Source organism: Symphodus melops (assembly GCF_947650265.1).
Source record: "Symphodus melops genome assembly, chromosome: 6".
Classification (NCBI taxonomy): Eukaryota; Metazoa; Chordata; class Actinopteri; order Labriformes; family Labridae; genus Symphodus; species Symphodus melops.
This window is the reverse complement of record NC_136696.1, coordinates 25,180,070-25,190,481: the sequence shown is the minus strand read 5'-3', so window position 1 is coordinate 25,190,481 and position 10,412 is coordinate 25,180,070. Positions and strand designations below refer to the sequence as shown.

Below are 10,412 nucleotides of genomic sequence, written 5' to 3'. Positions count from 1 at the left end.
CACTACTCTCCTTTACTTCAGCAGTTGTTGATGACAAATTTTAAAAGTCTGCCAAAGCTATTGACTTTCATTCAATAGGAAAACGGGTGTGGTCTACTCAAGTGCTGTACTTCCTTTGAACAGGCACCAGGAAGAAGCCACTTAATTTTTCCTTTTTTTTCTTCTTCTTTTTTTTTTTTACAATAAAACTCCTTTTTTTCTTGGGGGAAATGTGACACCTTCCACACAAGTTTATCTCTATATGGGTTAGATCCTTTACTTCTGTCAAAACAAAAGAAATCAAAATATGGTCAAAAAAACTATCTCCAAAATGCTTTCAAGAACTTGTGTAGTCACGAAGACGTAGATCCATAAGTTGCAGAGTGCTTGTGAGGAAACTAACTGATCTCCAAGGTAAACAGTGGCTGTGTGAGGAAAAACCCTCTCTGTTGGTGTTCCTGTTTAGGCATCTGAGACGCTGCAGTTATTCTAACTATGTTGGCTGTTGTGTTCAGAGCATGATACAGCCAGAAAGTAACATCCACAGAGAGGAAAAAGAATACTTGTGGTTAATCAACTGAATAGGTAGATATCGTGTTTATATTCAGCCTAAATAATTACAGTCATTTGGGGTTTAAACGTGTTGAAAGAAATACATTTTGGCCGATTTTCTCCAAACCGCAGCCTGGGGGGTGTAGGTGAATGCATTCTCTAAAACATTAAAAATTTGAAAAGTCAAGACTGCCTGAAGGTTGAAGTGATCATGCTCAATCACATGGCTGAAGAGGGCTGGTATGTTCGGCTGAAGACTCTTGGGTCTCCATGGCTCCTGACTGGAGGCCTTTATGCAGCACAGTAGTATCAGTCATCACTGAGCTCGTGCGCGCTGGTCTGGGGAAGTGACTTTGAGCTTGTTGTGTCTCCTCGGCCCCACGCTGCGCTGCTTTCCATACGGGGCGGGGTGCCGCCCAGTCCGGCGCACAGAGCAGAGCGCACCGTCACCAGCCGCTCTCCCTGCACCGACTGACTGAACAACATGGGTCTGGAAAAGGAGAAACTGGACACCAGTATAATTATGGACGAAGACGAGTTCAACAGATCGATAGAACCGATCCTGTCGAAGAAGGGGAAAGTTTACACATCGGAGCCGGACCGAGATCCAAACGATATCAACGCGCAATTGAAGGTAGGTCTGAACATAGAGCGGAATTGCGGTTTAAAAGTGAAACTACACTCACCAGCGGTTGCCAGGTTGTGTTTTGTATAATTACATATTCACTTTTTTGTGTTGTTTTTATGGGCTGAAGTGTGAGATTGGCACTCGGCAGCATGAATACCTGGAAGTCGCTGCCTGGCTGCCTGCCTGCGCTTCACTTCATCATTGTTGTCATTGAAGCTCATTGCGCGTCCGTGTGTGTTTCTGATCTGACAGGTCGGTTTTGAAGATGTCATCGCGGAGCCCATCTCCGCACACAGCTTCGACAGAGTGTGGATAGGAAGCCACGCTGTCTTCGAGCTGGTCAAATTCATCTTCTACCGGCTGCTGAGCACGCTGCTGGCGGTGCCCATGGCGTTCATCCTCGGCGTGGTGTTCGGGGTGCTCAGCTGCATTCACATTTGGTAGGGAGAATATTCATTTCAACCTGCAGCTTTCTATTTTGGGTGTTATTTGAGCCTAAAACAGTACAAAAATACCCCCAAAGTAAATAATAACAATCTTTCATTTTCATATGAATGTGATGCAGTGAGCCTATGATATACATAGGCTCAAAAATAACCTGTAGCTATTGAAAAAGCGACATAACTTATGAGATAAACAAGATAGACTTTTTGTTTTTAGACAAAATGGCAATGATGTACTAAAATTACACTTGAAGGTAAGTCAGTGCTGCAACTTTCAGTATGGAGTTGTAGGATACAAACCCTTTTAAATACAACATGCTGTATTCAAATGTCCAGTATTGGACCTGAATGTATCCTCAACACTACCTACTTATATTACAGAGGTTTTTGCAGCTGAAAGTTATTGCTCTGGGGGTTTAGTTACTCAAATAATGGCAGTTTAAACTTTGTTTTAGTTACCAGAAACCCAAGTCATGTCCTTGTGAGAACATTTCAGGAACACTAGTGTGGGACTTTTCCTCAGGGGCCACAGCTAATTGCCAGCATACTTTTTCTGGCCCTTTAGGCAAACATTGACATAAGTTATTTTTACAGTCAACGTCATGTAAGTTTGAACATTTTGTCAGCGTTTAGTTTTTTTAAAAACTTATATTTGGATAATTATGTCATACTTATGTCAGCTATATGCGCCTGCAGCAAGCTTAACCAGGTGCCTCCATTTTTTTAGGAGCTGATCATTCAATGAATGCGTATGTTCCACAACCCAAAGAGTCCATTTATCAACACTTGATGGAATGACATTTTGAGCGATGAAGAAAGTGCTTAAAGGAAAGTTAGCAGGAGTGTTACGTTCCTCTGGTAGTGGAAAATGAAAAAGCACTCCATGCCCTTTGCAAAGTTAGCCGCATTCTAGCAGCTGCACTGGCCTGTTTGCAGACCAGAGTGTGACATTTTGCACAAGCAGATTGAGAGCTGTAGAGTTACTTCCATGTGATATTTGACCTTAGGTCTCAAGTTCTGGGTGATTCTCTCAACAGAAGCATTTGAAGGAGGAAGTCAGCGCAGGTATTCGTCAATAGAGATACTGAGCTGTTCAATACATGAGGAATGTCAGGAAAGGAGATCACAGAGGGATGCTGCTTCAAGGGAGAGCACAGCGTGTACAACTCACTGTTTTCTTTTAGGTAGAATACATTAGGCTTGAGGTCACAGGCTGTAAATACTGTGTTACAACAGAGGAACATTGCAACACAATAGATAAGGCAATAGCAGTCATTGATAAAAAAAAAAGATAACTCAAATATTTTATTAAACATACCACATTTTTTAAAAGTAGATTTGATTCTGGTAAAGATCAAACAATATTGATCATTGTTTCAGTACCACAGCAAGAAAAATGCAAGTCCTAGGCAGCAAACTCCTGCACACTGTCTAATCATAGACAACGTACCTGTGTGATATTTAGTCTGTGTGCTCTTTGTCTCTCTTTGCTCAGAACTGCAATCCTTAAAACAGGGATGATTGTGATCTATGTATATTTGACATTAAATTCAAATACAGTAACAGACGATTAACTTAATGAGTAAGAAATCTAAAATGTCTTTTATACAATCCTTGCATTGGCTTAAATAAAGTTGTATTTTCTTGTGTGAATTATTTTAGAGAGAAAAAGGATTAAAGACAACACATTTGCCAAACAGATGAAACAAGGGGGCATTTAATAGCTTATAAAAAAGTCTTTCATCCAGGTGGAAAGATTCAATCAACATTTAAAACGGTATATTGGATCGGATATACTCAATGGTGGAACTGCTGTTCCATGTCGGCTCGCTAGAGTTGTTGGATTTAAAGATCTAGGCCTGGACTATATTTCTCCCTATTGATTAAATTAATCTGTAAAATGATTAAAAGACCCTTTGAACACTGATGGTGCCTTGAAAGCCTGTAAATTTGAGCCTCCAACATCATCCATGGGACGTACATTTACAGTAGAGATGAGAATGTAATTTGTTCTCTCTTCAGGTGCAAGGACATGTACTTTATGTTGATAGCCAGCAGTTGCTCATGACAAGTTAGCATGAACAATTGTTGTCAAGTTAATAACGGTAAACTTGTAAAATGTGGACAATTTACGAATGGTTCAGAACCTAAAGAAATACTTTTTGAAAAATGTGTCTTTCTTTAATTGCACTTTCAAAACGAATCCTCTCTGAGCTGCTGTGCTCGGCTAACAATTTCCCTTTTTCCTTCCAGGTTGGTGATGCCAGTGATCCAGAGCTTCTTGATGCTTTTACCATCAATTCAGGTGGTGTGGAGGAGTCTGACAGACATGTTCATCATGCCGCTATTCCACAGTATGGGGAAAGTCCTGTCCTCTGTTCAAGTGAAGACCACCGAGAACTGATACAGACCGCTGTGCTGGCCCTTTGGAGGAAGAAATGTAGGATGGAACAACACGAGGCATGGATTTGATCATTTGCAGGGAAAAGACATCTTGAAAGTAGAGCTGCATTAACGAAAAAGTGAAGGACTTAAACGTGCATGACATATATCTCCAATGCAGCCGTTACATTGTGCCCTTTTAACATATTTCCCCCAGTTTCAACTCGCGTGACTTGATTTGTTTTCACTTGCAAATTAACACATCCATGCCCTCCTTTCATGCATCCCTTTCTTACTGACATCACTAGCAGTGGATAGTTTGATAATTAGTACAGCACACTGCTGATTTGCTGAGAGATGTAAAATGTCTGCTTTTTATATATATATATTGTATATATTGCTAAACCTTCAGCTATGAGATGAATATCGTGAACTGAGTAGATAGTGATGCAGTATGACTTCTTAATACTAAGACGCAGCTTGTTGCACATTTTCAGGCTTATTTACTGTAAACGCTGTGTTGATTTTACAGTGCTATGGCAGGTTATTGGGCATTTGCTTTTTATATTGACCCTAAATATGAGCTGCTTGAAATGTTATTGAACTAAAGTGCATTCCTATTTTATCGGGAGGTTGACTTTCTAATTAATTATTTTTGTAGCATCCGATTCTTGACACAGATATTTGGCTTTCTCTGACATAAGTGGGTTGAGCGTATCACATTTTGTACTGCATTGGTTGAAGCATTGATTGAGCTGAGATAGAAACATATTTAAGTTAAAGGTGCGTGTGTTTGCCACAGCGATGAGAGCCGGTGGCTTGGGCTTTGACGACTTCTACAGCCAGACAGTTTCCGACAAAAACAGAAGTTTGACTTTTTTGCAGTGGATTTTACAAAGTTGAGCTCGAGGTACAACTCTGCAGAGATTTCAATGTTTCTTCTGTTCATTCAAATATAATAGTGAAAATCAAATAGTGAAAATTAACTGATGTATGTTCACAAGCGGTGGCCAATTATAGCATCCAGCAGTCACTCATAACATTAGCTGTCAGTACCACCATTCTTTAATTTCTTAGTGAAGCCTATTGCGGCTTAGCTACTACATGTGCTAGCTTCAGTAGCAGGTATCTGCCAACCTCTGAGAGCACTCACCTGCTGGGTCTTTAAACAGTGTTCGTGATATTAGTCAACCATGTGTAGCAAAGGTGCCTTGAACTGAAACCAGTTGAGTTGCAGTGTTGGCTGATGATGATCAGCAAATCATTTCAATCACATGTTTTAATTTGTAGTTTTGTGTGTCCACTAGGGTGGTGGTTAGACTTATGGATAGGTCAAACACACACATCACTTGTGCCTTGGAGACGAGCGTTAGAGGCTGAGTCAAGACAAAAAGTCACAACCCATTTAAGATTACTTACATTATGTTACTTACGATACAGACCTCCAGAACTGCTCTATTCTGTATTCACCTCCAAACCTTACAAAGTTGTTTTGGTGAATAAACATTTTTATCTTTTTTAAAGATTTATCTTGGGGATTTTGCCATTAGTTGGTAGGATAGTTTATAGTGGATATTGCAGAAAAGGAGTCAGGTGGGACCTGGTGCGTCTGGTCCACTAGGCCATCTGTGCCCCCAAAGTGCAGCCATGTTTTGTTAAACTCAGGCACCACTTTGATTAAGAGAGGGTCACATTTTGGGCGAGGATAATATTGCAACTTTAAAAGGGACATAAGCAGGGTTTCTTTTGTCTGAGAAGAAAGTGTTACTGATAGTGCGCAAACATGTATTGCTTTGAGGTATCTCAGAATATAACGGCAATAAGAAGACAGTGTCTTGTGTTTATCAGAAGAAGAGATAAAATAACCAGTAAAATATGGTTCCATTCATGGTTCTTTTTTTTTGTGCATTTTCAGTTATGTAAACGTGTTGCTTAAAGGGGCAATTCAAGCCCCTTCTGTTGGAACGTGCTACAGATCACACCTTTGACAAAGCAAAATGTTTTATTTCTAGCTAGCAGCCAAAGGCCTTCAGTTCTGTCAGAGTTCTCTCACTGATCTCTGACAAGCTGACAGCCAACACGCTTGTGTTTTAATTGATAGTTGAAATTCAAGGTAGGGTTGTGCAAAATTTGAGGACACAGGTGCGTAGTGAGCTTTTTCTCTCCCCTTAGCAATGGCATGTTGCAATAATCAACCACAGCGCTCAAAGCTTATAAACCCGTTTCAACAACATGAGATGCAACTGTTCGTAGATTTTCTCTCTATCAGTCATATTCTCATTTTTGAATCTTTGCATTAACAAGCCAAATGTTTCCCTTCGTGACCAAATAAAGAAATGTTCTCCTCATAGTAATTTTTCTGTGTGGTTTCTTCCTTCCACAAGAAGATGAGTCCCGGAGAGGCCTCGTAAATCACTTTGCTGAGATTGCATGAGGCTGTTTCCTATACACAGCACAGCTGTGGGCTGATGGAACATGACCCGAGGCTGCACTCTGAGACCTGCAGGCCTGAGCTGCATTTCTATCCGTTACACCTGCATCTCTCCTTAAAGAACAGTTATTCAACACCAGGGTTTTGCATCTTTTTTTAAAGTTAGTTAGAATCTGTTCTCTGTTTTTGTGTTCTGTGCTTAACACTACCATTGATAACACTACTGTATTTACCATAACTGTTACCCTTGATCCCCCATGGGGATCCTTTCAAACAAAAAAACACTGCTGCCTTTTATTTTGCACTAAAAATCAGCTTATAACTTCAGTGTTTTTAAGATCCGAATGCATAGAACTATTCTGTTCTCTAAATTTAGCATCTAGCAGGAACGAAATTATCACATTTCAACAACAAGGCAATTCCAAGTGTCTCACACAACATATAAAAGCATAATGAAAGGAGATCTGGGATACAATAACTTCTTTTTCCCCTTGGTTACCTTTGCACAGCCGTACACTGCTGGCAGAATGGTCAACTTATGGCTCTATGTTTTCAAACCTATGTCAGAACCAGATCGGTGAGTGTATACTGTCATCCACTCTTGTTTTAGAATATGAAAATAGTGTGTATTTTTGGCATGCCTCTGTGCTCTGCAGACATCAGTACACTGATATTCAACTCCCCTGAAACAAAGGTGTGACATTTGTTGGCCAACTTGCTCACAGTTTGCTTCACTATGTGATTTTTTTTTTCCTATCATGTTTTAGTTACACATGTCAGCCTTCAGATTATGTTATAAGAAAACTCCGATCTTTAACCCTCAGTTCAATGTAATGGTGATTCGATTAATTTATGATAAAAAAAAAAGAAAACGATGTTGCGACCTCCTGATGCTAAAAACACAAACCACAGACACTTAGGATCCTGCAGCTGACTCTGACCTTCGAACTCTGGCCTTCCTCCAGACTGTTGAGCAAACAGTACTTTACAAGGACTTACAGCAACGATGACACTGAAACAGTTTTGTAACCACTGATAGAACTATCATCACTGCTGCTGCTGTATATAGTAACACACTGCTGTGCAAACACTAATGCAGCTGGGAATACAACTGCTGTGAAATATTCATGCTGCTATTGGAAGTGTTTAGTGTCCTTTTCTTCCTCTACTGTTTCTTGTCTTACTGTGGTAGTTTGACATTTGCTGGATTGTAATGATCTTATTTACATGGTTGTTAAAGCTTTATATATTGTTCATTATGCTGTTTTGGGGTTTTAAACACAAGAGTCATTTAGTGAGTTCCTTTACGATGTTTGGTTTTTTAAAGGCTATAGCATTTGTTGCTACAAATGTTATAAGCACATTAATAAGATACATGATTAGCTAGCAGTAGCCTGATCTTGTTGAACACTGAGTCTGCAGCAACTCTATCCTTTCTAATAATATTTTTACATTTAGTACTATTTTCTTACATTTCATTCAAAAAGAAAAGGGTGTAGCTGTGGATCAGTGGCAGAGTTGGTGATCTTTTGAAACTGCTCTCTCCAGCAGTGCTTGAATGTGTATCAATGGAGCAGTATTACGGGGAAGTTTTTCACTTTACCTCTGCCATCAGTGTGTGGATGTTGTGAATGTCACATGTCGTGTAGCAGTGTTTCGAATGGTCTGAAGACTTAAAAGTGCTGTTTAAGTGTGAGTCTATTATGCAGCCTTACCCAGTGGAGGTGACTTCTAGCCTCAACGGGCTTCTCGGCCTCGCTCTTTTCTTTCAAACATTCTCTCTGCAGATTTCTTTACTGTTTCCCCTTTTCTTGAATGGGATTAGGGATTTCTTTTAGAGTGCTTGTCCTTTGATTTGAGACTGGTGTTTATTTGCCTAATTATTTTCTTTTATTATGCATCAACCTGTTACATTTGATGTCAGGGGGGCAGTAATAGTTCGGTCTGTGGGGACGCCGTGTGTCACAGCCCCTGCTATCTCTCCGTCAATGCATGTTCTCAGGTCCTGTTTGTTTATGTGTGCATCTTTGGCTTTAATTCCCCTTTGGGATTAATAAATGACAAATAAATGACAAATGATAAATGAAATGTATGCTTATACTCTTCCCTTTGTCACATCATCAGTCTGTTGTCCACGGTGGTAAACGGAAAACTTGTGATAGTTACTTCACATCCTGTGTTTATTGACGTCCCAGAAGAGATCACATGCCTTCTGTTGTGTGCTAATGAGTGATCTCAATGTATTTTGTTTCTTTATGTTTGTTTTTCAGTAAGTTGGCTATCTTGACCTACTTGTGGGTAAACATCATCTTAAAGCCTGTTCTGAACTCAGCCTGAGCCCTGATCATGCGGCACACACTCAGTGGTATGTCTTTAAAGGAGATTTGTTTCTTTCTCACAGATACTAGTTTGGTATTAAAAGGTCATTTTCATTTTGTTTTGCACTCACTTTGATCACGTACCTCTTCCAGCACTACCATCCGGCCTGAAGGAGCCCTGTAATCAGCTGTTCAAAAACCTGTTCTGTCCCTGCTTTCACTGAAAAAATCCATGTTTATCACATCACATCGTAAACCTCAGAATCTGCTTAAACCTCAATTCATAATGTATCTCAATCTCAATCTTTATTTGTATAGCGCCAATTCATAACAGATGTTATCTCGAGACACTTTACAAAGAGCAGGTAAAGGACCTTACTATATGTCTGTTAACATTAACAAAAGAGCAGGTAACAAGACCATGCTCATCGATATACAGTAGTGAGCGTGTTGGTCTTGCATCTTGACAACACAGCCACGCCTGCTTACATCCCGCATTTAAAAGGAGTAAAATGTAAACCAAATGATTAGACAGTCCTCAAATGACTTTAAATTTCAATTCAGGAATTCATTTATGTTGAACAATATTTGTCTTTTTGAATGTTTTAGAACATGCTAATGATTACCCTCAGGTGAGAAACTGCAGAAGTTTGTTTAGTATGTGAGTTTACAAAAATTCCATCTGCTTTGAAGCGTGTTATTTTTTGGTTATTTTGATCTGTATGACTTTGTATTAATGCATGAGTCTAGACTGTAATAAATGTGTGAAAATGATTTACTCATGTAAATACAGAATTACCTCAGATATCCTCAAAGCAAGCGTCCCAGATTTGAGTCTGACTTTTGGCCCCTTTCCCCCCATGTCATTTCTCTCTCTCTCTCTCTCTCTCTCTCTCTCTCCACTGTGCTATCACAAAGGCTCCCAAAAAACTTTTAAAGAAATCCTCAAACATATTCAATCTGCCAGATGTGACCTTAGGCAAGATATTTAACTCCAAACTGTGTATGAATGTGATTAGTGACTCCTAATAGTCTCACTTCATAGCAACCTCAGCCATCAGTGTGTGAAAATGTAGGTGTGACATGTGTTGTAAAAGCGGTGTGAGTAGTCAGAAGACTAGAAAAGAGCTATATAAGCTCAAGTGCATTTACCATTAAAAAAAAAACAGTTACAGGCTTTTTCTTTGATGACTCAGAATACCCATGTTGATAAACTGCTGACTTGAAGGCTTACAGTAACAGAAGTAGACAGACCTATGAGCTGTCACTGTTCTGCCAATGAGAAAAAACAAGCTTTGCTGTTCCTCATTCTTGGTGGAAAAGAAGCATCATAAGTGAAACACCAACATCCCCTTCACAAGTAAGAAACAATGACTGAACTGGTAATTGACAGAAGTTTTGATGTAATCTTAAACTAGCAGAAAAGATCATGTAAAATTAGCTCACTTTTTTATGTCAGTTGTGCAACAAACTGTGTGCTCCCACTGTAGTCCTAACGATTCTATGTACTGTGTTGCTTTGCTTGCATCTACAATAGACAAAATGTAAAGCCTCGTTTCCACACAGCAGTCCGGTACGGATCGGTACAGTTTGGTACGGTTTGGTTCGATTAAACCCACCCGTGCCCTATTTGGTAGGTGGTGTGTAAGCCGGGTGACGATAGCCGCTATGTAAATAAC

The 10,412-nt window shown here is 39.8% G+C and overlaps 1 protein-coding gene across 1 annotated transcript; it reads left to right on the top strand.

Moving 5' to 3' along the window:
• The first annotated feature begins 748 nt into the window (after nucleotides 1-748).
• Nucleotides 749-6,338, top strand: cav2 (caveolin 2). The gene is made up of 3 exons (XM_079345711.1): nucleotides 749-1,165; nucleotides 1,412-1,599; nucleotides 3,856-6,338. The coding sequence occupies exons 1-3, from the start codon at nucleotides 1,016-1,018 to the stop codon at nucleotides 4,004-4,006; spliced, it is 489 nt and encodes a 162-aa protein (XP_079201837.1). The 5' UTR covers nucleotides 749-1,015; the 3' UTR covers nucleotides 4,007-6,338.
• Nucleotides 6,339-10,412: the final 4,074 nt, after the last annotated feature.

Bases quoted from the DNA above. Each gene is read 5' to 3' on its own strand.
- cav2 (XM_079345711.1), top strand. From the start codon at position 1,016: ATGGGTCTGGAAAAGGAGAAACTGGACACCAGTATAATTATGGACGAA. The intron at 1,166-1,411 runs GTAGGTCTGAAC...CTGATCTGACAG, and splicing joins ATATCAACGCGCAATTGAAG to GTCGGTTTTGAAGATGTCAT. The intron at 1,600-3,855 runs GTAGGGAGAATA...TTTTCCTTCCAG, and splicing joins CTCAGCTGCATTCACATTTG to GTTGGTGATGCCAGTGATCC.